Source organism: Vicia villosa, linkage group LG2 (genome assembly GCF_029867415.1).
Source record: "Vicia villosa cultivar HV-30 ecotype Madison, WI linkage group LG2, Vvil1.0, whole genome shotgun sequence".
In the NCBI taxonomy this organism is placed as follows: domain Eukaryota; kingdom Viridiplantae; phylum Streptophyta; class Magnoliopsida; order Fabales; family Fabaceae; genus Vicia; species Vicia villosa.
Genome location: NC_081181.1, coordinates 156603706 through 156630454, shown reverse-complemented (window position 1 = coordinate 156630454; position 26749 = coordinate 156603706). Strand labels below are relative to the sequence as shown.

The window sequence follows — 26749 nt, the reverse complement described above, 5'->3', positions numbered from 1 at the left end:
GCTGGTGTTTGTGGAGACACCGTAATAAAATCATATTCAACAATGGGGTGGCGGATCCAGATGAGATTGTTCATAATGTAATAATGTATTCCTGGTGGTGGTTAGCGATAGGGACTAGGAAGAAGGTGTTCTGTAGTTTTTATGAATAGTCTAAGAATCCTCTAATGTATCTGTAATTTGTAAATTAGTGTTGCGTTGGGTTAGTTGTATAGAACTATTTTTTGTATTTGGACCTAGTACCCCTATGTACTTTCCTTGAATACAAAGTTGATTATAAAAAAATATATATATTAGCAATTCAAAATTGGTATAGAAAATTTGTATATGTGCATGAAGCGCAAAACCACAATTGCGTACTTGATTTTGTTATAAGTCTTTAATTTTATTTCTTTTTTCAAATACACCTCTCCCAAAGTGTGTTACAAACCCACCAAATTATAATGGGCTTTGAGCCCAACACACACATAAATGACAAAATACCAACAATTTCGAAAACTCCATTGTGATGGCGCGCTAGGGCAGAAGAAGATACCTCTTTTCACATGAAATTCTCCCAATCAACCAAGGTAACTGCAAATCGTTGCTGCAATCTGTTTCCTCTTCATTCGATTTCGCTTCATGTGCATATCAATCACCAGAAAATAGATCTCAACAAAATCACCTACTAATGCTACCAAAACATCACTTTACTATTGAATATTGATGCTTGCATTCTTCTGTATTTATTTTTTTTTCAACTTTACAGTGAGCTTTTGCAGTTTCAGAGTTTGCTTTTATTTCCATTTGAAATCTACTAACCCTATTACGTTATATTAGGATTAGGATAGTATCATGATGTCACATTTTCTATTCAAATTAGTTTTTTTTATTTACCACCACCGATATAGTCCGGTTCGGGGATCAACTCTGACATCAAATTAGTTACTAATATAATTCTTTGTTGTGACCTATACCAGTAATAATGGGAAGAATAGTAACTAGAAGCCAGAGTCTTAAATTATTAAACAAGTGCAGCACTCACAATGATGATTCAGACTCCAACTCAAATAGAAGTAAGAGATGTAAAGTCATTTCAAATGTGCTGCTCCCTCAAGACTTGATGCTTCACATACTTAATTTCGTTTCTCTTAAATGTCTTGTTAACTCTGCAAGATATGTTTGCAAACCTTGGGCCACTACTATTCGAACCTCCCAATTTGCTCAAGCATGCCTAACAAATTCTAAACCCGGTCTTTACGTTGAAAATTGTGGCTCTGAAAGTAGATCTTATTTCTTGGATATCAAAAATTGTGTGAATGGCCAGTTTGAATTTGAAAGGACTGATTTGGGAACACCTTCAAAAATGGGAAGGATTGTCACCAGTTGCAATGGCATATTGCTGCTGCTTCACCGCAGTCTTATGGAAGCACAAACTTTCCTTGTGAACCCCATCATCAAGTGTTGGCTTAGAATTCCTCCTTTACCCATGTCACGAAAGCGATTTCAACTTGGGGTTCAGTTTGCTTTAGTGTGTGTTCCTCACACTGCTAAATTCAAGCTGTTCTACATAGACATCCTAGAGGTTTCTGGTGTTTTTTTGTATGTTTTCTATGTGCTAACAATTGGAATAGATAGCTCATGGAAAGAGATAGATAGAAAAGAAGCTCCTCGTGACTGGCATAATTTATGGAAACCACTTTATGATGGAGGAAATTATCTTTACTGGATATCTGCACAGTATGGAATAACTGTGGTGGATGTTGACAAGGAAATTACTGTTAGAAAATTTTCACTTCCCCCTGTGTCCATGGATCCTCATCCTATTGCGGAATTTTTATGGATGGGAAATCTACTTTCTTGCATTGTGTGTGAGTATGAAGATGATCATTATAAGACATTTCAAATCTACATTTTGGATTTTGATTCTGAAAAATGGTCTCTTTACCATGAGATGGGACCTTTTGATTATGTGGCTGTTTGTGGCCAAGAGCTTAATATTACAGTTCTGGCATTTCGTTATTGGATCTGCGATCAAATTATCTTTCGAGTAGCTATATTACCAATGAGAGAAGAAAACTTGCCTGCAGGCAGGTGCACCATGCATTTTAGTTACAATGTCAAGACTAGAAAAGTGACCAAGATTGAGAGCATTGCCATGGCTGATCATGAGGTATGGCTTCACACTAACAGTCTAATTTCATTGCCAAGCACTCCAACATAATTAGGTTTCTTGGTACAATATATTCAGTGGTAATCTTTATATTTATCTTTGTTGTGTGCACAAAGTATTTATGTTTCTATTTAATTATGAATGTTGGCTTTGGCCAAACAAAAGATGAATTTCTAAGATGGTTAGTTTATTTTATTTATCAAACTTGGAGATGGAAACATTTGATGTGTGTTTGCTGAGTTCGTCTACTTATTCTGTTTGATGATGGCTTAGTCTTGCGACAAGTTGTGGTCTCTATTTTTTTTTCTTTTCTTTTATGCAAAAGCGTGGCATATAATCTAATTCTAAGTGTGGCAGATTGGTATTTGTATCTGGTTATTATTATTTTTCATCTTAAATATGTAAGTGTTTGATTCATTCTTGTTCTTCCCAACATTTTGAGTTCTGCCAACCTGCCCAACTCTAAGTTCCATTAATCCATACTTAATGTCATTTGGAAAACAAAAGTATGAGGAACTTGAAGAACACGGAAAGATGAACCTGTGTCTTCAATAACAATTCATGGAAACAGTTCCATTAAACCATACCTAATGTCATTTGGAAAAAAAAATGAGGGACTTGAAGAAAGAGCAGCTAGAACAAGTCATTTTTATTAATTCAATCGTTAACAAAATCTTAAATGAAGAAACATTTATTCATATATGATCACCATTTACATCTTCTAAATAGTAGCATAGCGTGTAAGTCGTGTTCAACAACAATTATCATTACCCCATAGGATGTTTCTGTTTACCCATTTGAGATTATAGCCTAAACACTATGTAACTAACTCCCAAAATAAGCTATGATAGTTGTACGAGTGTGACTTAAGCTTGTTAGCTTATTTAAGGTGACCTATTAGCTTTTTGTGACTAACAATTCATTAAATGAAAACATACTTGAAAAGATAAAAGAATTCATAGTTTAATTTTTAATATGGTATCACTAATCGTTAGTTGGTTTAGTGGTGATTGACGTCGAACTTGGTAGGGAAGACCGCGGTTCGATTTCCCGCAATTACGATCGGTAGGGGGTTGGAATATGTTTTAGAATTACTGTTGTCTTTATCAAGAGATTTTTTTAATCTTTGTATAGATCATGCTTTATAAGGATTAATTGCTAAATTAGTTCCAACATACCTCACACCTTCACCGTCACATGTCACATGGCTCAAGTAATTCGTTATTCTCCCCGTTGTATTCACAAACTTCGAACAAAGCTTATTCCCCTTCCTTATATTTTTCTCTGAAAATTTTAGAAAAAACTCATTGAAGAGAACTTCCATATATGGTGTCAAACATATTGATCCACATGTCAATGCTCACAATTTCAGAGAGTTTGCTGCTTGTTCTCGTGTTCCTTTTAAATTTCTCATGATCATTATGCGACAAAGATTAATCATGAGCAAGTATCAAATTATTCATGTGATTAATTGCTTCTTCTTTTTTTGGCTTTGATCAACATTATCTAGTAAAATCCTTACATGTTGTGCTCATGTGTTTGAACCATGGGATCACTTTTTTATGCTAATTTTTACATACCAACAAACTTGTGTCAAGGGAAATCATCTTTGTATTCCAGCACACTCAACAATTCCTCCATACGAGACTATCTTCTTCGCATTCGTAAAAGCGCTGATGCTCTTGCTTCCATTGGAGATTTTGTTCTCAATGTTGGACAAACGACTCTAAATACAAAAGGAGGAGTAGTGAATTGTTCTGGACTAAAACGACTAAGGTCCAATTCATCTCATATCCACTCCACTTGACCTAAGGTATAAATTAGTTCACGCAAAAGTCAGATACATTCTCCGATCTCCACTTTCACTACATTCATCTTGAATCTTGAATTGACTTGGGCGCTAGAGTGCTAATTATGCAGGTCCACCCCGCGCCACCGTGATTGAGATCAGCACCACTGTTTCAAGATCATCAATTCTCTAACTACATCCATTTTTGATTCCCAAACGGAATAGTGGTGGTGTCTGTGTGAATCAACTTTCGATTCCTATAATTTCCATAATTTCATACCCAATCTCCGATTGACCAGTTCATAACCTCCTCAGGTCACGAAATCAAGAACGTTCAGAAGCGAATGCAAAGATATGTCTCAGTCGATTCAATAAATCATCATTTCAACTACGATTCATCAGATTCCACATATCTAATTGCCTTGAGAACTTCGTAAAACATCTCTAATTGCCCTGAGAACTTCGTAAAATAACAAAAGAAAGAATCCTAGATCCAGATATGGATCCACACCAAGATTACCAGAAAATGAAGGCAACTTCCTTAAAGAGAATTCCTAAGATTCATCGTCCATTTTCCGGCGTAATGTCGCTTGTACTTCGCATCGCTAACGTGGTACTCATTGTGGCTACATCGAAGATACGACGAGTTCATATTTAACATCAAGCAGAGGTCAGGTACCGGGGCACCTCCTATAGGTACCACATGATCTCCACCTGCTAAGCGGAGGTCTCCTTAGCTCGGATCTAACAGATTGGGATGAAGTATGCCACACCTTTTCTTTATCACTTGGGCCAGTCAAGTAACCAATATTTAATGAAGATGCCATGAGGAAAAACTCCCCGGACTCTGGTTGCAAGGAGATCAGTTTGTAGTAGTTTCGTATTCCCGACCAGCATCGTCGTTCCAAAGGAAAGACTAAACACAGAGAGCTATCCAAACTTCTTTTGCATGGGTCAGATAGGTAGGTCTGTCGACAAACGTCGTTCACATCCGACCATCCTCCTGGGTCCAGGGGAGTCAACCATAAATTTGGATCTCCTATAAGTAAATCTAGTTCAAATGCTCCGAGACACTAATGGCATGTGGGTGGAAGATGAACACCAACTTCAACCTATGGCAACTTCCTTTTACAAGAATCTTTTTACTAAAGCTGCTAGAAAAATGCATGGTTTCAGACACCTGTTTCTTATCCTAGAGTTTCCCAAGAGCCTTTAAATCTTTTAAGTATTCATGTGAATGCTACGAAGGTTAGGCAGGCAGTTATTGATATAGGACCTTGGAAAGCACCTGGACCAGGTGGATATCCTGCTGGTTTTTATCAAAAAATTGGGATGTCATTGGATCAAATACTTGTAATTTTAGAAAGAAAATGTGTGCTAATCTAGATGCGCTTGTTGAGATTAGTCAAACAAATATCTTCTTAATTTCTAATGTATCACATCTTGAGTTTATTAATCAGTTTAGTCTCATTTCTCTTTATAATAATTTGTATAAGATTATTAACATAGTGGTTATAAATAGGTAGAAGATTATTATTCCTCAAATTGTGTCTCCTTTTCAAACGGGCTTTGTATCAGGAGAAGCATTCATGATAATATTTTGGTATCACAAGTAATGGTTCATAGCAGGCATAAGATGAAAGGGAATATGAGATATTTTTTTATTAAAGTTTATTTAACTAAAGCATATGATATTTTAAAGTGGTCTTTCATTGAAAATATCTTGAAGGAGGTGGGATTTTCTTCAGAGCTAATAACTATTATTATAGCCTCTATTACAACTGTAACTACTAATGTGAAATGGAATTGAACTAGATCATAGTTTTCCAACCCTCTAAGACGTATCAAATAAGGAGATTGTATTTCTCTGTTCCTCTTTGTTGTTTGTATGGATAAATTGCCTCATCTTATTTCTCATAGTGTGGAGGTAGGCTTTTGGAAAACTCTGGAGGCAAGGTAGAAATGGTCCTCTCATATCTCACTTGATGTTTGTAGATGATATTTTATTGTTTGGTCAGGCTACAGAGCTTCAAATGTTATTTGTGCTCGATATTGTTAATCAAATTTGCCTATTGTCTGGTCAACAAGTGAGTATTGATAGAACAAGTATTTTTTCTCTATAAACACTTCTATCTCAGCTCAATATTATTGAGAACGATGAATATGCAAGGGTTGAGTTTGTAGAGGAAGAATCTGATGATGCGGTAAAGTTTGTGTTATAGAGATTTTAACTAGCATCCAAAGATGATGGTAACCGAATAATTTGTTTAAAACAACTTGTTCTATCAAGAACAAGGTGTGTAATCTGATTGCGGATAGTGGCACCATGGAGAATCTGGTGTCACTGAAATTGGTAGAATATTTGAAGTTGTTCACAAAACCCCATGAGAAGCCATACAACCTCGGTTGGGTAAGCAAGGGCTCCCAAGTTCGAGTAACACTAGCTTGTAGAGTTCCTATCTCCATCGGAAATCATTATAGAGAAGAGGTACTTTGTGATGTTCTTGATATAGATGTTTTTCATAGTATAGTTGGTAGGCCTTGACAGTTTGATAATGATATCACTTAGGACGAGATAACGTGATGATGTTTACATGGGGCGCACTTAAAATTGTTATGGCTCCTGTTTTTCATTTTGATAAGAATACAAGGGGAAAGTAGTTAGTGATGGAGCATACTAAGACTGTTAAAGAAACTGAATTTTTCTGTCAAGTGGCGAGTAAAGGGCTGATGAGTATTGTAAAGGAGGAAACAATAATTCTAGAAAAATTGACGGTAGATGAGCTACCAAACGATTTGCTTCCCATGCTAAATAAACACCAGAAAGTTAAATATTTTAATATGGAAGATGATGTGATGGAGTTTTTATGTAAGGAGAGGTTTCTAATTGGTACTTACAGCGAGCTGCAACCACGCAAGTATGGTCCGTTCATAGTGACTCGAAAGATCAATAATAATGCTTATGTGGTAACTCTCTCGGATTTCACGAATATATTCAATACTTTCAGTGTTGCAAATGTTCGTGAGTATCAAGCAGATGAGGCTATTTTTCAAAAAGAGAACTCGGGGTTGAGTTCTTTAGAGTTGAAGGAGACTAATGTAGGAATGCTTTATAAGCCATCCGACTTGTTTTTTGTACAAAAACAATATTTTAATATTTTCCGCAATTTTCTATTTTATTTCTGTTTTGGATTAAAAGTCCATTAGGGTTTCTTTTTCTTTTTCTTCTTCTTCTTCTATTTTCTTCTGTTTTGGATTAAAAGTCGATTAAAGTTTCTTTCTTATGTATTTAAACACTTTTGGCATGAGTCAAAGATCATCTTTTGATATAATAAAATTCAATATTTTCTTTATCTGGTGAATTCTAGAGTTTATTTGACAGGTTTTACTCTTGCATCCTGTATTTTCATTCTAGGCTTAACATTTGCTAATCCTTTGTGATTCAGACCGCGTCTTCTTCCCTCGGAGTTGATTGGACGCCGCCGTTTTAAGGCGTTTCACACGATCTCGGGACAACTTTGAGTCTTTATGAACTTGCGAGGTCTTCCCTCAAAGGTTACTGGACGTCACTACGACCGTTCCTTATCAAGGGTCGGTTCCCCTTCTCCCCACTAGATGAAAACACGACCAGAGATATACGTGTGGCCAACCCACCATGACATCTAGAGTGGCTAGGTGCTAGACAGGGGTGTGACATCATTATTTAAGGGAGATTGATTGCTTTAGCCAGACATATAAAGCGTCTATGAGATCACCCCTGTTTTTATGTGGGGGATTGACTGCTTTAGCATGACGTACAAAGCGTGTCAGACAACACCCCTGACTTTATACGGGGGGGGGGGGGGGTGATTGCTTTACTCAGACATACAAAGCGTCTCCGGCAGTACCCCTGACTTTATGTGGGGTATTGGTTGCTTTAGTCAGACATACAAAGCCTCTTCGACAACACCCCTAACTTTATGTGTTTCGGGCATCAATATCTTTGGTTGTACATCAGATTTCCTATTGCTATGCATAATCATAAAGAAAATAGTGTCTTTAGAAAGCATATTTTTGTTTTTCTATTGGTAGAGATATATGTATACAAAGGGTAAATGATTTAGGCATAGCATTTGGGATGATTAAAGAATAGGAAATATAACCAGGTGAGATGGTCGTCGCTTATTTATTTGGTCCTTAAGACCTTTTCAGCCATTTTTTGGAGGATGGATTCCCATCCTATTGAGTTGCCCGAGGAGGAAAGTGACGTTGAACTCCTTGGTTAAGCCTTCTCCGTTATCTTTTTGGAGAGTCTGGCAATCCTCTTTGGACTAGCGAGGCGACGACGTCTAGAATGACCGTAAAAGGTCACCCGAAGATGCAGTTGTAAACACTCCTGCAAGGAACAATAAGAAATTGAGAATTTACAGTTTGGATATCTTCCCCAATGTCAATGAAAACTATTAGTTCCACATATTCCTAGGGACGGGTTGTGGTCCCGTTGAATACTTGGAGGTCTGAGCCTTCTTATGGCAGCAAGTTACTTCAGTTTAGATCCATTTTCTCAAATAACTCAGAATACATGATGTCGCAGGAACTGTCAATATTGATGAGGATCTGAGATACGCCAAACTTCCCTATTGTAGCAATGATCACGAGGGGAAATTTTTGTTGGCAATGCCTCAGACTTTTTCTGAGTTCTGAAACCGAAGCATAGGTTGGTTGGGGATTTATGCTGGCATGTTGCTCTCCTTACGGTAGACAACCATAATTTCTACAATTTTTCTCTTCATGGTACCGTTGGACGGGAGGTTTGTCTGCGGTGCTCCTCCAGTTATGGCAGCAATGTATGGACACTTTCCTTTGCTTACTTCCCTGTTTTCCCCACTTGTCTCGGCCATTGCGATCTTTAAGGGAGACTTACCCTTAGGAAACTCCTCTCTATCCCACTTTCCTCCTTTCACATATTCATCTAGTCGGCCCCTCTTTATTGTGGTCATGGCTTCTATGGAAGTGACAGTAGTTTGATTTGTTGGTCTGGGATAACTCTCAACGGGGTATGCGGGTTGGTTCTGCTTTTCGAAATTCAGTGTTTACACAGTCTTGATTAATCTTCTCACAAGAGACCGTCAGAGGAGTGTACTTATTGTACTTCCCTATCATTCCCCTGTTAGGATCATCCCGACACCGGTGGCCGGTGGGACTCCTTCTTAACCAGGTGACTGGAGTGAGGGTCGACATAGATAGGATTAATAAAACGCGTAGATAGTTTCTCTTCCAAGATCATGTAAGGATCGAACATGGTTAACATTTCTTGGACGAATTTTACCTTCCTTTTTCCTAACTTTTGCTTGAAAGGATGGTCAATCAGAAGACCATTCTCGAAGATCCAACACTGGAGGCGTTATTGATTTCTTCTACCTCAATAGATACCTATGCAAATCAGTTTATATATGACCGTAAACTTTCTCTCTTCTCTTGCATGCTTTTGCTTAGGACAACTTCAGTTACAGGTCGTCGCTTATGGGTAGTGAATTACATAGAAATTGTTTTGCGGAACTCTGTCCAAGAATCAATACATTCGTCGGGCAGCCTACTGAACCATAACTGAGCTGGTATGATGAGGGTTACTGCAAACAACTTGCAATTGGACGCGTCATCAGCGTTGAAGTATCATAGTCGATCATCCATAAACTGCATATGCTCGTATGAATCCCTTTTCTCGTCATAATCGCTAAATTCGATTGGTTTCTCCATAGACTTAGGGATCTTGCTCTCCAGTATTTTTATTGACAGTGGGTGTTTTAGCTGCACCTTTCTCGAATGAGCTTTTACTTGAGCTAGGGAAGGAGCATGACTGCCCCTGTCTCCACCAGGGTTGGGAGGAAGAGTCTGATGCTTCATGCTTCTATGTCGGTCCTTTGATTGAAGAGCCTCGTCTCTTTTTGTCTCGACTAGTTTACAGATGGCAACACGAGCCTTCCTTGAAACAACTTCTTGAACTGTATTTTCGCGGGAAAGAGCGTTGAGAAGGCTTTCTTCAAGGCGCTGGAGCCTTACTTGAAAGGTGCATGAATTTTATTGTCGAACGATGTTTAATATGTTGTTGAACAAATCGTTAGCACTTTGCATACTGAGGTCCTCCTAGAGGGTTTAGAGGTTAGGTAAGTCTTCAGGTTGCGTAATAGGAAGTGTAACATGAGTTTCTGTCAAATTCGCTTGAACAGATTTGGCTAATTGCAAAAGTATAACCAGCTATAGATAAAGTGGAATGACCGTTTTAAAACCTGCGCCGCTTTGCGGTGGAGGAATAAGTGGTTGATTCCTTATTGATTGAGCAGTGGCAGTAGCTTCTTGTGCGCAGTGGCAGTAGCTTCTTGTGCGCAGCGGCAAATCGAGTAGCCTCAGATCCAACCACCACCGCTGAAAGTAAGAATTGAGAATCTGGAGATCTGAGGAAATGAGATTGAGATAATACTGAATCAAATCAAAACACAGTAGATTTTCGCATTTGAGTACAAATATTTGCTTTGATGATCATAAGAGAATATGAATTGCGAAAATTTGAGAAAGAATGTTAATTCGTGGAAATCGTAGGAATCAACAGTCGATTCCCACAAATGACGTCACTGTTCCATTTAAAAACCAGAAATGAGAAAGTGGATGGTGGTGATGGCAGATTGCGGCTTCCGACGCGGTGGAGTCTGGGTATCTGCAAGGTTAAACTTTAATGTCCAAGTCAGTATATGAAGAGAGAAATGAAATTGTATTTGAAACTTATTATCTGATTTTGACGTCTTTCCTATGTATAATGGGAGAGAGAATAATTAACTTGCTATTAGTTATGAGTGAATTGCGAATACCTGTTGGATGCTTTACAACTGAGATCTTTGATAATCGCTAGGATGATAATCTTAGCATCTTATGAAGATTCTTAAAGAAATAGGACATTTATCTGACTGCTGGCCAGGATCAATATGATTAGCATAAATCTATCTAAAGTCGATCTGATCGGCATAGAACACATAACAATGTTGTGTCTCTTAAAACAATAAATAAATATTTTTACAAGAATAATGGCAACAAAATTAAAGAGCTCAAAAAGATCGAACACACATGATCTTAGTGCAAACAATGTCAAAAAAAAATGTGAGCAGAGATGGGATTCATAGATTTGACTACACCAACTCATTAAACTAGATCTATCTCATATAATCTTACTACATAGTTCATAAAAAATGTTATCCAATTTTTTTTAATATTCCTCTTGAAATTTTGAAATGTTAAAAAGATAATTATAAATTTTGAGTAAGGCTCTGTTTGATAAAATTAGCTGGTAGCTGGTGACTGGTAACTGATAGCTGGTGACTGATAGCTGGTAGTTGGTGACTGATAGCTGATAAGTTAATTTGAGTGTTTGGTAAATTAGGCTGATAAATACAAAATGACACAAAAGGACATTCTTATTAAGAAATTTGTGATTTTTTTAATTTTTTATTTGGAAGCAAAGACTTTATTGATCCAAAAATAATCGGTACAAAGCGATCCCACGGATCCAGTTACAAGAAAGACCAAAGTCTAAAAGAAAAACCTATACAACCATAAGGATAGCTATATGAGGTTTTAGAATCTTACAAGTCCAGCCCCTATAAACAATTTTATTAATAATCTCATGTATAATTTGATTGCAATCACTAGAGTTACCAAAAACCACTCTATTTCTATGGTGCCAAATGCCATAGACAGCTTCGGTAATGGCCAATTTGAAGAGTTTAGCCCTCCAACCTTTTCCTTTTCCATGTTCATGATCCATACGAATTCCTCGTCCCATTACTTGGGAATGTGATTAGTCTGCAGCCATTGAAGCCCAACTATCCAAATCTTCTGAAATTCTTCACATTCAAAGAAAATGTGGCAGTCAGTTTCAACCATATCACAGAAACTACAAGTAGTTGTGTTGATGAATCCAAGATGACATAACCTACTCTTGGTAGCTAGCCTTCTATGACATAAGAGCCAAAATATCATAATAGCACAGGGTCTTGCTGGATTTGCAAACACAGCTTACTCCATGGAATGTTAGGACTAGTGTTGCAAGCTTGAAACAATTCACCGCAGCAGAATTTTCCTTTCTGACACATATCATCCCATTGGGTTTGATACTTCTGGATTAGCTCTCTAGTACTCAGAATTTCCTTCATGATCCATGTGCTTGAAGATTTAACATTAATCTCAAAATAAATTAATTTGTGATTTATTTATCATATTATATTATATTATTAAATTAATTTATATTTGATAAAAATAAATATATTAATACAAACTTACAAAACAATTTTAATATATGTGAAAAATTTAAGAAACATCAAAATATTTTAAATTTGTATAAAAATTATATAGATAAATTTAACGAAATACATAAAATTTGAATTCAGTCAAATTAATCAAAATTAATGATAAAAATAAGTTTATTATTTAATATTATACTATAAAAATATAAAAGAAATTTTAATTTTCTTCGTCTCGGCTAATCTCATTGATTCTTCGATTACATTTCACTAACTTGAGAATTATCAACACTATTTCAAAATTTATTATGTACTTTAGATGTTATTAAAAACATTAAAGATTTAAAAAAGTATTAAATATTGAATCATAATATATATCGAAGGGTAAAAATAGATTTTTGTTAAAATAATAAAGGTATAAATGGAAGAAAAAGTCACAAGCTACAAACTCAAAAGCTACTTCAAATAGTTTTTCAAAATAAAAGACAAAAACTAGTAAAAAATCTAAAAACAGTTACCGAACAGAACTTTTTTATTTATATGAGGTAAAAAGCTAAAAGCTCTTTTTATGGCCTTACCATACAGACTCTAATATTGATAAAAGTTACTATGATTTCAAACGTGTGTTTAATAAATGGACAATTATTATCTTTTAAGTCGGCTTTATATGATTGAATTTAGCTCAAGATCTTTTAATATGATATCAAGAATTTGGTTTAAAACTGATAGGTCGTGTGTTATCAACTTTCCGTTATCAAACAATCCATTATTTATTTTTACGCTTCAAATATTTAATTATGAACGTAAAAATCTATGTTAAAAGTCTAGAAATAAAATAATATATGAGATATTTATAAGAGAAGGCAGGTCAAACTATATATTTTGAAAGTTCAAATTTAATTTCTGATCATTATAAATGAGAAATATAAAAATATATTATAAATAAATTATATCTATTTAATACTAATATCAAGAGACTCGCATTTTACCTTTGAAAGTATTTTATGTCCTATTTTACACCGGATATGAAAAAATTGATGAGATTTCTCTAATTCACCACAGATTTTCTGAAGGAATCCAAACTCATAATTTTACACCGTTTGGAAACAGCAAAAGATAAAATTAAATTGTAAGACTTCATATCTATTTAGAAACACCATCTATTACCTTAGTACTGTATGATAAATTTAGTTACTCTTTGTTTTGTTTAGACATGTTTATTGCAGTTACATGATATATCATCATAAATAAATAAATAGAATCTTATAACTCTTCAACAAAATATTAATCCAACTGCAAATTATTAGAAAAGCGTTGAGTGGGGAAAAACAACAAACAGTTGGGCGGCACGACACTACTCGCAGCATATCACCTTCAGCTTATCGGCGGCAGATTCATCAACCGAATACTGCAGTTGATTGAATTGAATCCATTGTATTAGAAAATTGATTGAGATTCAGAAATAGTGAAATTAAAGGGAAGTGGAGAACGGACCTTATGGAGGACCCATATGGAATGATTGTAGGTACGTTGAAAGAGATCATGGAGAGTTGTGGAATCAGAAGGATCGACCTCACGGTAATTGACGAAGTTCTCGCGTGCGTATTTGGCGTAATAACCCCTTGAATCCTTTGGTAAACGCCTTACAAGTCTCAGAACCTCTGCGTAAGCTCTCACCGCTTTCTCCATCTCTTTTCCAACAACAATGCACTTTCCAGCTATGACAAGTTAGTAGGACATAGTATTAGTTTTTTTTAAGTGATTTTTTTTTTAAAAAAGATATTTTATTTAGAAAATTTCTTTACCCACCTCGCTATAGGGGTCACCCCAAGCAAAAACTCCACTTTACCCATGCTTCGGAAATGCATTTCCGAAGTATTTTTTTTTAAAAAATTTTTCAGACTTCGGAAGTGCATCTCCGAAAACACCAAATGGGGGGTGTTTTCGGAGATACACTTCCGAAAACACCTTTTTTCAGATTTTGGGGGGTTTCGGAAATGAACTTCCGAATTATGCAGAAACTGTGTTTTTTTTTTATGTTTTTGGAAACAGTCTCGTATTTTTAATTAAAGGAAGACGACAAATAAAATAAGCGACATATAAACAGAAAATACTAATATGATAAAAATAGTAATATATACAAGTCGATCCAAATCCAAATGATAATAGTGTGCGAAAGATACAATCCGAAAAACAAAAAAAATAAACCCGACCACTACTGGGTATGCCTAACCCTCTCTCCCTGGGACCTCCTCTGCCGCCTGTATGCCGCCGCACGGCCCGCATCAGTGACGATCATCTCCATCACGGCGACTGCCTCTGGACCGCCCAGATGAACGACACCTCGATCCAATGCGTCCCGCCCAAGCACCTCTATCCGCTGGCAGATCGGCAGGAGATCAATGGCGTGATCATCCTCGGCCTGCTGGTTCTCCAGGATCTCCTCGTGTGCTGGCCTAGGAGCGCCGGGAGCATCGGGTGTCAGCAGAGGATGTGACACCCGATAGAACCATGTGACATATCCATCCACACTGTGCCAGTCCTGGGTGACCCGAATGCGACGATACTCCTCCGGTACCACATGATACTCCCAATCCTCAAATATGGCAGTGAGCTGCACTCGGGTCACTGTGTCGGGAGCAGCCTCAAAAGGTGACCTGGGTATCATCTGCACAAATCCGAACTGCCGCATGCACTGCTCAGGGAGATACCGAACCATGGTGCTGATCCCGCATGCCAACCAGCCAGAATATAAATATATGCCGTCAAAGGGGACAATATGAGTGTAGTCGCTGAATGGCCTCCAAGTGACGTCATCATGCATCGTGCGGTCCACGTACCCACAGTATGGTCCCACTGCATTGTTCCCCCTTTGGAGAACATATCTGGCGGCCCTGGGCATGGCATCATCGTACTCAGGATCAATGTGGAAGTCGTGGATGTGGGAGAAGTAAGAGATGATCCAGCTCTGAAACACAAACACGATAATGTATTAAAAATAAATACGAAACATAAATAAATACGAAACAATTAAAATGAAACGTACCGTAAGTAGTGTGCAGGATCCGGTCAACTGCCTCGTCCTCCAGTTGGAAGCCTCATTCAGCTTCTGGTATAGGTATGCCAGAGTAGTTGCCCCCCAGTTCCACTGGTGAACGGTGGTCAAGTCCATGAAGTAGCGGAGGTAGGTCACGTCGACGTACCTCGCACTCTTGTCCACAAAGATCGCAATGCCTACCACATGCATGTACCAGCACCGGAGAGCGCATCCACGGTTATAGTGTGTAAATAGGTCGTCACCCGCATCCTCGGCTTCGGCCGCCGCCACCAGGTGGTGCTCGAAATAAGTGCTCAGTGTGGTGAACCGGATATGAGGCCCACAGGTCGTGATGCACTCAAAGTGAGCAACTTCGGGCTCCATACCCAAATAGAGCGCCATCCACTCACTAGCTTCGATCCTCTGGATCCGGGAGTGGTGCAACAACGCCCACCTGATCGGCAGGTGGAGAAGACATTGCACATCATGCAAGGTGATCGTCATCTCCCCAACCGGTAAGTGGAAAGAAGACGTCTCCTTGTGCCACCACTCCACAAAGGCCCCCTGCATGTCGTGGCTGATGGTGGAATACACCGTCATGCCGAGCCCACTAAGCCCTGAAGCTCTCACCGCGTCGTTAAAACACTCGGTAGTCGGTTTAAACAGACTGAAAACCTTCCGGGCGTGATTCACCATTTTCAACGACTCTCTCTCTTGTTAAAAAAAAAAAAAAAAAAATATGTTAAATAGACCGTTAAGAAAATATTGAATAAACGTCTAAATTATAAACGGTTAAATAATGTAGTCGGGAAAGTTATAAAAAATACCTCTCCCTCCCAGATACGCCGAGCGACGTGCTCGCGGTAGGTAAGCAGCACAGAAGTGTCACTGGGCCCTCCCGGGTAGTCCTCCTCCTGCTCATCCTCCTCCCCGAGTGGAGGGTCAACATCCGGTACCTCCTCCGCCTCGTGGTATGGTACTGCCACCTCCTCCTCCTCCTCCTCTCGCTGGCGGGAAGAAGATACCCGAGCCAGACGACTCCTCAATCCAGATGTAGAGGGACCCTCGTCCATCTCCACGGGAACTCGCACACGTCGTCCCCGGCCCTGCCCCCGTCCCTGTGTCGACGCCAGCTGCGCCGCCGCCCGCTCGCGTCTAGCCGACGTAGTCTGGGTCTCTCTACCCTGTCTGATGCATGCTTGGTTGCCTGACATGTTCCTGAAAACAATTGAAATCGATTAATATGCGAGACAACATAAAGAACTAAAAAAAATTGCACTTCTGATACAATTCGGAAGTTCATTTCCGAAACTGGGAATGGAGGTGTTTTCGGAAATGAACTTCCGAAACACCCCTGCGAGGAAGTTTTCTGCAACTTCCATGGCAGACCCCAAAAACAAACTTCAAAACTATGTTTAATCATTCTAAACACCCTAAATATCAGTACCAACCTAACCTAATACATTTTTTGCTATTTGTAAACACCCTAATATGAATTTTAATCATATATCTAAAACTCGAAATGCTTACCGATTGAAGAGATTGAAGGGCTTTTGAATGTAGTATAGCAAGGTTATTGGAGCCTTTGATGTAGCCTTGGAAGTGTTTGCACAAAATTTCTCTTCAGGGTTGTGTTTGATGTTGAATTAGGGTAAATGAATGGGGGAGGGGGCTGTTTTGCCTAATCTGCAAAACGCGCAATATTTCGGAAATGAACTACCGAAATGGTGTTTTCGGAAATGCATTTCCGAAATAAGACAAATTTTGAAAAAAAAAAGGCGCTTTCGGAGATGCATCTCCGAAAACACTTTTTTCTTGCATTTCGGAAATGCATTTCCGAAGTCAAGGGTATATGTGGTTTTTCACCAGAGGTGACCTAGAAGGTTGGGAGGTGGGCAAAGAATTTTCCTTTATTTATACCACATTTTCTATACACTTCTTCTAAGGCACAATATCACTTAAAAATTAAGTAATATTTAATTCACGTTAAATATGTGATTAATCACCATTTTGATTATTATTAATTTAATTGTTTATATTTGCAAATGAATTAAACATATTTTTATTTTTATAAGTAATTAATCAAGTGTAATAAGTGTAAAAAGAGAGGTTTATACAGTTGCCTCTTCTTTATACATTTCTTAAATGAATCTAGTACACTAAAAGTGTATTTGTTTGAATGATTGAAATTATAATTTTAGGGATGTGGTATTGAAAATGCAATAATCTCACCCTTGTTTTAGTTTTTAAAAATTATTTTCAATTATTTTTTATTCATCGAAATGTTATTTACACATAATTTTTTTTTGAGTTGTTATCATATTTAAATCGTGGGAATCCAACATTTTCGTGGAAATAAATTTAATTAACTAAAACTTTACACTATGTGTTGGTATGTTTGTGTAAAAATTTTAGGAGACAACGCAGATAGCCCTTAATTAGATAATGCCTATTTATTAGATTTGTCGTCCTTTTATTGGATATCCTGCCTTCCTAAAAAATAAGTCACTTACGTGGAAATTGGTGAGTGACGTGTCTTCATCATGTAACGGTGCAGAAGAAGTCGTGAGAGAGGCGGATCGTGTTTCTTTAAATATCAGGAAATAAGAAGCAAGAAAGAGGAAGAGCAAGAATGTCTTATACTCTTTAAGTGACGAAAGGGTAGAAAATGGAAAGCTAAGAAGCTCTTATGGATACTCTCGATACGAGGAACCAGACATTCTCTTACAGCAAAAAAGGGGAGAACCACACTCTCAACGACCTAGATCTCCTAAACGTGCAAGTATCCTAGAATCAAAGAGTCATCATTGTTGATAGAGGAAGAAGCATGCATCAAGAGCTCCCTATAAAACGACATCAAGCAAAGGGAATACATTTAATACGCGAAATCCCAATATTAGTGATGTCCCATTAAGGTTCTTCACCTGATCCAAATAAAATTCGACTTAGGAGCAGACTCGGCAAAACCCTCACCCTGTAAAGCTGAGGCAATGGCTTGGTGGACAACCATTCTAGACCGTCTAGAAGGCCCAATAAGAGAAGCCCATTAGCGGATAACAAGGGAGCACATGGTCGAATCAGGGGGATCTTGGCTCTCCATAATAATATGCGATTATGGGCTCTCACACATCGCACGCCATCCAAATCAGCCGCATAACAGTCCACACCCCCACACGAGGGATCTCCACTTTACATCAATTCAATGGCATCTCCACTTTACATCAATTCTATTCTTTCATTATCTTAAACGTTGGAGTGCTAACCTTGCAGGTACACCCCACATTATTGCACCAGAAAGTTTAATGTAGTGTTCTAAGAGACCAGTCTCTCAGACTGATTCATTTATCATTTTTTGTTCCCCAGTCGAACAAAAGCTATAACCTCATTGAAGGAAAAAAGCATAACAATTACTTTATAGAACAAAAAAGCAAGTTCAAATGAGTGTGTTATTACAATGTTCGACAGAATTGTTCTCACCATTCAAGTTTGCATGAATTGAAATATCACAATTTTATACGAGTAGCAAAGTGATATTGGTTTGTAGAACTTCATGTAAATTTACAATATATTTATGGATTGTATTGGGCATTGGCTACCAAATTGAATACAGTAAGACAGAGCCAAACGAGAACAAATAAATAAACATGCTCATATCCTAATAAATTAATGAACATGTGAAAATTAAAAAACTTTTTTATAATGCCAATAGATTTTTTTGCATAAAGATAGATATGTGGATCAATATCTTTTTAAGCAGTGTTTTAAAAATCGAACCGGACATCAAACCGGTGAGGGTACTGGGTCACTTTTTTATTGGTCGAACCACTGGGTCACTGGTCGAACCGCATGACTAAACCGGGTTAAACAGGATAACTCGGTTGAATAGACCGGTCGTTATAACAAAATTATATAGGTATAAAATCTGTCGAACCGGATGATTCAGTCCCTACAAAATATAACTAGTACTTAAATTTTTTACAAACATCATATTATAAAAAAATTCACAAATTCATAATTTAAATTCAAATTTTACACATAGGTATCACACACAATCAAATAGTATATAATTATAAAATATAAACAAAAGTTTAATCGCAACATAATTTAATTGAATAAATTATAACAAAATAATTTCATTGTTTACTAAATTTAATTTCAATAAAAGAAAAATTGTTTCAATGTTGGAATCTCTTTCTTCAATTTCAAAATTATCTGTAACAAAATCAACCGCATCTACAACCATGTTTTTTATTTTTTTTATTTTTTTTTTAATTTTTAATTAAAATAGTCAAAATGACATTGTTTTAATTTTTTAAAATAAAAAAAAATAAAAAAATGCATTTAAACCACCGGTTCACAAAAATCGTCGGTTTTAGCGGTTTACACCGGTTTTGACCGGTTCACACCCAGATCGATTATCTGGTCGGTTCCCGGTTCGACCGGTCCGACCGTCCGGTCCGGTCCGGTTTTTAAAACACTGTTTTTAAGTTTAAAAAATGCTTACATTTAAGTATATTGACCGTTTTATCAATAACAACACATAGAAGCAAATATGAAGGAAGAAAGATTCTTACCAAATGTGTGATTGTCGAAAAATAATAGTTAGTGCAAAGGTTGTAATAGAATTAATGAGCACTAAGTTGTCTAGCACACATAAGTTTCAATTGTGATATGAAGAAGCAATAGGTAAGTTTATGAATGATAGAATTAAGTAATCATAATAAAATCTAATGTCTATACCTAAAATAATTTTGAAATTCATATCTTTTTAAACTTAAAGATATGAAACAAAGTAAATCTACTATCCCCTATTTGTCTAGATTTATACTGTATTATATTTAAGCAGATAAAAGAGAGATTATTCTTATGAAGTTATGTCCTGGTAGACATTTCAGCACATATGTATCTACATTTCATCACACACACAATGTGTTTCGTCGCTCCCATAACATTGTTTTGGAGTGATTATTTTTCACTCCGCTTTAACAAAAAAAAACGATGTTGGCCGTTAGTGTTACCTTGTCATAATCTATATCACAATAACCTTTATTTAAAACCATGATCTAGCTGATCTGCTGTCAGTAAATTTCAATTAAACATGAATACTTCAAGAAAAAACTGAATAATGAATGTTGATTGAATCAATCAATGATATAATTTAACAGAATTCAAGATTATTGGATCTGTTACTTATTGAAACCGAAAAATTAAAACAAAAAAATATACCTATCCATACAAAGAGCAACATCTGACAGTTTACAAATAATACAAAACAGCAACAACATCATCACAGTCTCTGGCATCTGTAATAAACTGATTGAGCGCTATGTAATAAGTTGACGGAGCTCTTCGAAACAGACTCGACAAAATTTGTGGGTGGAAGGTGCATATGATGTTCAAGGGCTCAAAATCTTATTGATCAATAGACTCGAAATAATTTGCAGGAACTTCTACCGCAGTCATAGATGCCATACTCATAAACTGTGTAAAAAGGCCAGTTAGATTATATATTAGTGATGGATGCAATATAACACACTGACAAACTAAGTGAATACTACTAAAATGGATTCACTTCAGTCACATTAACCACGCATTTACGCATTCGAGGATTTAATGACCCTGAATGCATGTGACCCTGACCGATCTTGATTGAATGGTCACTAAAACCCTGAAGGCGTGAATGCGTGTGACTTTGACTACAAGTAAAATCCACTACCTACCTTAGATTTCATGTACTTTTCCCGGACTGCTTGTACATGCCACTCAGAGATATTGGAGTGCACATCATGTATTGCAAGGACACATTCCTGCAGGTCACTTGCCTTATATCCTGATCGGCATTCTAACTCTTGAGTCTGTTACACAATAAAAAGGAAGATATTAGGTTAAATTCAAAGGGCATCAACGGATGCCCATGAGTGATTCCTGAATGCAACAGTTTTTAGGTAAAAACTCAAATATTCTAATATGATATCATAACCTATTGCAATTGGGTCATCAAGTATGTTATCTAGGCACCAAGTTCAATAGAGCGGATCATGTCATAAAAAACCTAGTGTGCCCTTTTGGTTGATCAAATTGTTATTAAGGTAGCCAACATTAAATGGATAATTGAATTGCATTCAATAAACACAGTTACAACAATAATGAAAGTGAATTGCAACATTAATTCGTACCCAAGGGTGATCCTTTGGTTCAAGTATAAACCTCGACAGAAATATTGCGGAAGCAGCAGCAATGGAAGGTAAAAACTTGATGCATTTTGATGATAATAGGCATAACTCCAGAAGATAACAAGCCAAGAATTCCATTTGCTGGTCATATTTCTTAGAGACCAAGTAATCGAATGGCTTGGTACAACGCTAGGACAGTAGAAAAACAATAAAATCAGTTGTAAGATACATATGAGTCCTGTCATTCAAACACAAAACGCAACATCTCTCCAATAACGATGTGACAGACGTATCTAAATCATTCTTAACATACATTCTTGGAGAAAAAAATATTATAAAATCATACCAGAGTATTAGTATGACTGTGAAAAATTCCAATCAAAATTCTGTAGGAAACAGAAATTGTGAAGTGAGTAGATACAAAAAAAAAAAAAACAATATGTGAAAAATGAAAAACCAAACACAGAAGCAAATGAAATAGGCTAGTTAGTCCATCACCTGAGAAAATTTCTAGAGGTGGGATAGCATAAATCAGAGTTCAAACATTCAAGAACGTCCTTCTCCATCTGTATAACCTCGGAGATGGCGTAAGTATTATCCGTCATAAAGCACAGTCGCTCCCCGGGTGGAGGAGAAATATCAGCTTGCTTCCTGTTGTTAATTAACAATAAATTATATCAAAATATTGAAATAACAAGAATTACGCAGAAATGAAAGGCAAGAAGACAACAAGATGCGTGCAGATAAAAATTAGATGATTACGAGGCAATGAGGATGGCAGTAATGCCGAGAAGCTGGAGGTAGTTTTTGTCGAGAGGACGAACAGAGAGGAAACGATCGATGCAACAAACGCCGATATAAAGAGTATCGGAAATAAGCTTGAATTCCTCCGTAACCTCGATCAACCAATCAATGAGAATTTCACGCATATCATTTGTCATCCTTTTCTGAACTGTTCCAATGTAATTCCCTAATGGCCTCTTATTCTCATCCATCTCAATGGCGTGTAGATACCTGTAGATGGAACAAGGAGAAAGCTGCTTGCTCTCCTCGGTCGAGGAGCTCTCTCCATTTGTGGATGGGCTCTGGATGTCGAGATTGGCGATTTCGCCGACCACTTCTCGTTTCTTTGATGAGGCCGGTGAGTCGGGATGATCGGACGCTCGGCGTTTGGGATTGTCTTCTTCAGGAGGTGCGTCCAAAGCCATGGTAGAGTAGAGACTAGAGAAAGTAACGAAATCAGCGTAAATTGTTCCTTCTGATTAATTGTGTTTTATTCTTTTCTTTTTTATTTTTTATTTTTGTTTGTGCGGGGAAAATTCCGCCATTTTCATTTGTTCAAATACAATGCATAGCGCCATTCTCTTCTATATTTGTCTTCTTTTTTTTTAATTAAAGACGTTTTTGGTTAATTTTTATTTTTTATATAAATTTGGAAAAAGTAAATTAAAAAGAATAAAATATATAAATAGTGTAGATAAATTTTAATTATTTAGTCCATTTTTATTGAATTACTGTTTTTTTAATAAAAAAGAGTTTTACCAAATACGAGTGACTTTCTTTTTCCACACAATTTAATGAAAAGGTGTTTTTTTTCTTTCTTTCACTCATTATATGATAGATAGATACAAACGATGCAATCCCAAACAGTAAAAAGAATACATATTTTAATAGGACTTTTTCAATAAACAAAATTTGCCATAATTAAAAAAGAGTTTAATGGTGATGCACTGACGGTGTAAAAAAGTTTTACACTGTCATCCAATGAGAATATATCATTCTGCCATGTCATCTCAGTAATTTAAAAATAACAGTATGACTTGGTAGGATACATGATCGTGATTGGTTGACAGTGTAAAAGATTTTTACACTGTCAGTGCATCACCCATTTTCTCATTAAAAAATCTTTTATGTCAAAGAGAAAAGAAGTCGCACTGTAAAATGGTTTTACATTATCAATCAATCACAACCATGCATCAAATTACACCCCACTTTTATTTTAAAAAACTTTTAATAACATGGCATTTTGTCGATATTATATTGGTTGAGTGTGTAAAATAACTTTACACGGACAGTGTATGAACATTATTCTCAATATCAAAAAGGTGTTTTGATAACTCAGTTGAATTTGATTTCAATTAAAAGTTAAATATATAAAATTCTCCTTAACGTTTGTAAGTTTTGATTTTAGCCATTATAAAACATTTTTTTTAATTCCCGTAACTTAACTAGATTTCCTCATAAAAAAATCCCGTGAATGTCACATCTTCGTCGAGATTCCTCTTAGGGTCTGTTTGGTAAGACCCAAAAAAAGAACTTTTAACTTTTAGTTTTTCAACTCACATTAATAAAAAAACTCTGTTTGGTAACGCTATTTTAATTTTTAGCTTATAGCTTTTTTACTAGATTTTAGCTTTTTTTTTTCAAAAGCTATTTAAAGTAGCTTTTGAGCTTTTGATTTTTTTTTTCATTTATACTCTTATTATTTTAACAAAATATTATTATCCTTATTAATTAAAATGATCTTTAATGTTATTTTGTATTTATCAACTACTGAAACATTTAATTTACCAAACACTCATGTTAGCTTATCAACTATCAGTCACCAACTATAAACTACCAACTACCAACTATCAACTACCAGCTGGTTTTACCAAATAGAGCCTCAGATTCCTCTTTTATTTTTTTTTCTAACGTGGGTTTTGTGTTTTAAAACATTCCATTGTGGCAGTGACAACGTGGTATCATATACTTCCCACTCAATGTGCCTCAATTGTCTTATTGTTTGTGAATCTAAGGTTCATCGTTCCCGTTTCTCTCTTCATCCAGCAGTGGAACGAAAATTTGCTAGGGTTCATCGTTCCCCTTTCTCTCTTCATCCAGTAGTGGAACGAAAATTTGGTAGGGTTCATCGTTCCCCTTTCTCTCTTCATCCACCATGTGTTCTTCGTCTCAATCATGGGTGGTAGCAATGCATCATCTATTGGTAACTCTTTTGGACGGGGCTTGCCAACATGTGGCTATAACGAGGCAATGAAGGTGTGGGTATCATACACCATTGATAACCCAAATAGAAAATCCTGGAAATGTAGAAACCCATTAGTAAGTCTTTGTTCTTGTTTGTAGTCATAAACTATTTTCAGTAAATTGTATTTATGTGTTAATCATATCTGCAGAATGGATGTGGGTTGTTCTTGTGGGACGATGAATTGTGCGAGGTTTAGAGGAATGAATTGATTCCCTCAAGATGTTGTGAGATGACAAAAGAATATCAGAAGGAAATTTTGAAGGACATTGTTAAGGAGAATTGGGGTGTAGAAGGCAGTCCATACAAGACTGAAAAATTGAAGAAAAAGCTTGTAATGAAAAAGAAACAGAACTATAAGCGGATGTTTTCACTTGCTTTGTCCTCGATGAAAAGGGAACATAACCACCACTGTTACAACCGTTTCATTGAGGCGAACTCAACCATTAGCTCCACTTTCATTTATTCAAAGTGTGCCAAGATAATTTTTTTAAAAACTCAATAAAACACAAATACGAAAGTAAAATTAAACTCTTAATATCAACAATCAAAGCAAGTTAAGATAGGGGGAGAATCAATGAGTCATCAACAACACAATGGTATCTCATTTCATTTAAAAAGATGCTCCAAACTACCTTGTCCAAGTATGGTCTGAAATAATGAATGGAGTGACTTGGTTAGGACGTTTCGGTGAGTTTCAAGTTTTGGTTCTTGTTGCTTTAGCTTAAGGAGATGGCAAGGAAGCATAAGGAATCAAGAAATTACGTTGAAAGAGCTTGGATATTTTGAGAGAATTTTTTAGTTTGGCAGGGGTCCTGGAGGCTTTTCAAGCTTGGTTTTCAGAGCTAATGAGTCTCGTCAATTATAAAGTTGGCAAGGGTGGTATATTACATCACATGTCCTTAGAGAGCTCCTTATACCTCCTTTTATGTGCCTATGAAGAATATAGAAATATACATACCTAAATCTCAACCCATATCTATCTATTAATAACCAAGCAATGGGTTTGGTGCTCGTCCAAGAGACAAATAAAGTCGAGATATATTTCTATTTAGTAAGAAAGATGTTTAAGGGCGCTAAGACTCGATATTACAAGATTGAAAGTCTTGTCATGATGGTCGTGATAACTGCAAGAAAATTCATACCTATAATACATTATATACATTAGAAGAACTTCCACTAAATAAGTTAGAGGCAAATAAAATTCGTAAACGCATAGCAAAGTGCACAATGATGTCACAGAAACTCTACAAAATGGGAAGGGCTTCCTACAAGCTAATATGCCTAAGGGAACATGAATTCTCCTTATTCCTTACAGAGGTGCACCAGGGGGATTTCAGCAGTCACATAGGTGGATGAACCCTAACCCAATAACTACTAAAGGAATATTATTATTGCCCCACCCGGATGAATGACATTTTGAAATTTGTTAGGAAATGCGATAAATGTCAGAAGCACACCAATCTTCATCATGCACCAGCTGAACTCCTTCATTCTGTCACAAAGTCTTGGACATTCTATTAGTGGGGCATGGAAATTTTGTGCCATTCACACTAGTACCTAGCCAATTAAAGTTTATGATACTTGGAGTAAACTATTTCACAAATGGATAGAAGCTGAAGTCGTCTCCAAGATTACAACAGAAAGAGTCTGCCGTCTTTTTTGGAGCGACTCGTGTGCAAGTTTGGTTCCCCAAATGTTATCATTTCAAACAAGGGGACTCAATTCGCCAGCTCTACCATAGTTGATTTCTGTTACGACCTTGTAGTGCAAACAAATTTTATTTATGTTGTCCATCCACAAGAAAATGGCTAAGATGAGTCAGCAAACAAGGTGATATGGAAGGGAATAAAGAAGAAGTCAGATGATGCTAAAGGATTCTTGGTTGAATAGCTTCACGAAGTATTGTGGTCATATCATACCACCCTTCATTCAACCACCAAACAAACTTCATTCACAATGGTATAAGATGCGCACACCATGATATTTGTGGAAGTCGACACGACCATTTGGTGGTGTTTTCATTGCAAAAGAGAACGACACTGGGCTAAGATGTGTAGATGACCTAATTGATGAGACGAGAAATGTCTCCCATATCAAGGAATTCAATGCTGAGAAAAGGATAGCCATTTGGTATAACTCGAAGGTGGTTCCGAGAGAAATGCAGAAGGGTGACTTAGTACTTAGACATGTTTTCTTGCTCGCACAACAAGGAAAACTACAGGGCCATATCGTATATGTCACAATCTACCTCACAGAGCCTACATGCTCGAACAACGAACAGATGACTCATCCCTAGAACATGGAAC

At 36.7% G+C, this 26749-nt stretch overlaps 3 protein-coding genes across 3 annotated transcripts; 1 reads left to right on the top strand and 2 right to left on the bottom strand.

The window, feature by feature from the left end:
• Positions 1-458: 458 nt before the first annotated feature.
• Positions 459-6582, top strand: LOC131652643 (uncharacterized). Its single transcript, XM_058922562.1, has 2 exons — positions 459-566; positions 957-6582. The coding sequence occupies exon 2, from the start codon at positions 962-964 to the stop codon at positions 2198-2200; it is 1239 nt and encodes a 412-aa protein (XP_058778545.1). The 5' UTR covers positions 459-566; positions 957-961; the 3' UTR covers positions 2201-6582.
• A 6581-nt stretch (positions 6583-13163) lies between these two features.
• LOC131647170 (LYR motif-containing protein At3g19508-like) lies at positions 13164-13940 on the bottom strand. Its single transcript, XM_058917084.1, has 2 exons — positions 13700-13940; positions 13164-13613 (listed from the first exon to the last, which is right to left on the bottom strand). Exons 1-2 carry the CDS (start codon positions 13892-13894, stop codon positions 13560-13562), a joined length of 249 nt encoding a protein of 82 aa, XP_058773067.1. The 5' UTR covers positions 13895-13940; the 3' UTR covers positions 13164-13559.
• A 6459-nt stretch (positions 13941-20399) lies between these two features.
• Positions 20400-22664, bottom strand: LOC131647169 (putative cyclin-A3-1). Its single transcript, XM_058917082.1, has 6 exons — positions 22178-22664; positions 21914-22066; positions 21762-21801; positions 21419-21604; positions 20963-21097; positions 20400-20723 (listed from the first exon to the last, which is right to left on the bottom strand). The coding sequence occupies exons 1-6, from the start codon at positions 22621-22623 to the stop codon at positions 20655-20657; spliced, it is 1029 nt and encodes a 342-aa protein (XP_058773065.1). The 5' UTR covers positions 22624-22664; the 3' UTR covers positions 20400-20654.
• Positions 22665-26749: the final 4085 nt, after the last annotated feature.

What these genes read in the sequence shown, in the direction of transcription:
- LOC131652643 (XM_058922562.1), top strand. Translation starts at nt 962, where the DNA reads ATGGGAAGAATAGTAACTAGAAGCCAGAGTCTTAAATTATTAAACAAG.
- LOC131647170 (XM_058917084.1), bottom strand. Translation starts at nt 13,894, where the DNA reads ATGGAGAAAGCGGTGAGAGCTTACGCAGAGGTTCTGAGACTTGTAAGG. An exon ending in CCATATGGGTCCTCCATAAG is followed by an intron (nt 13,614 to 13,699) that starts GTCCGTTCTCCA and finishes AATCAACTGCAG; the next exon opens with TATTCGGTTGATGAATCTGC.
- LOC131647169 (XM_058917082.1), bottom strand. Translation starts at nt 22,623, where the DNA reads ATGGCTTTGGACGCACCTCCTGAAGAAGACAATCCCAAACGCCGAGCG. An exon ending in ACCTCTAGAAATTTTCTCAG is followed by an intron (nt 21,802 to 21,913) that starts GTGATGGACTAA and finishes TGTTTCCTACAG; the next exon opens with AATTTTGATTGGAATTTTTC. An exon ending in ACAGTCATACTAATACTCTG is followed by an intron (nt 21,605 to 21,761) that starts GTATGATTTTAT and finishes CTACTGTCCTAG; the next exon opens with CGTTGTACCAAGCCATTCGA.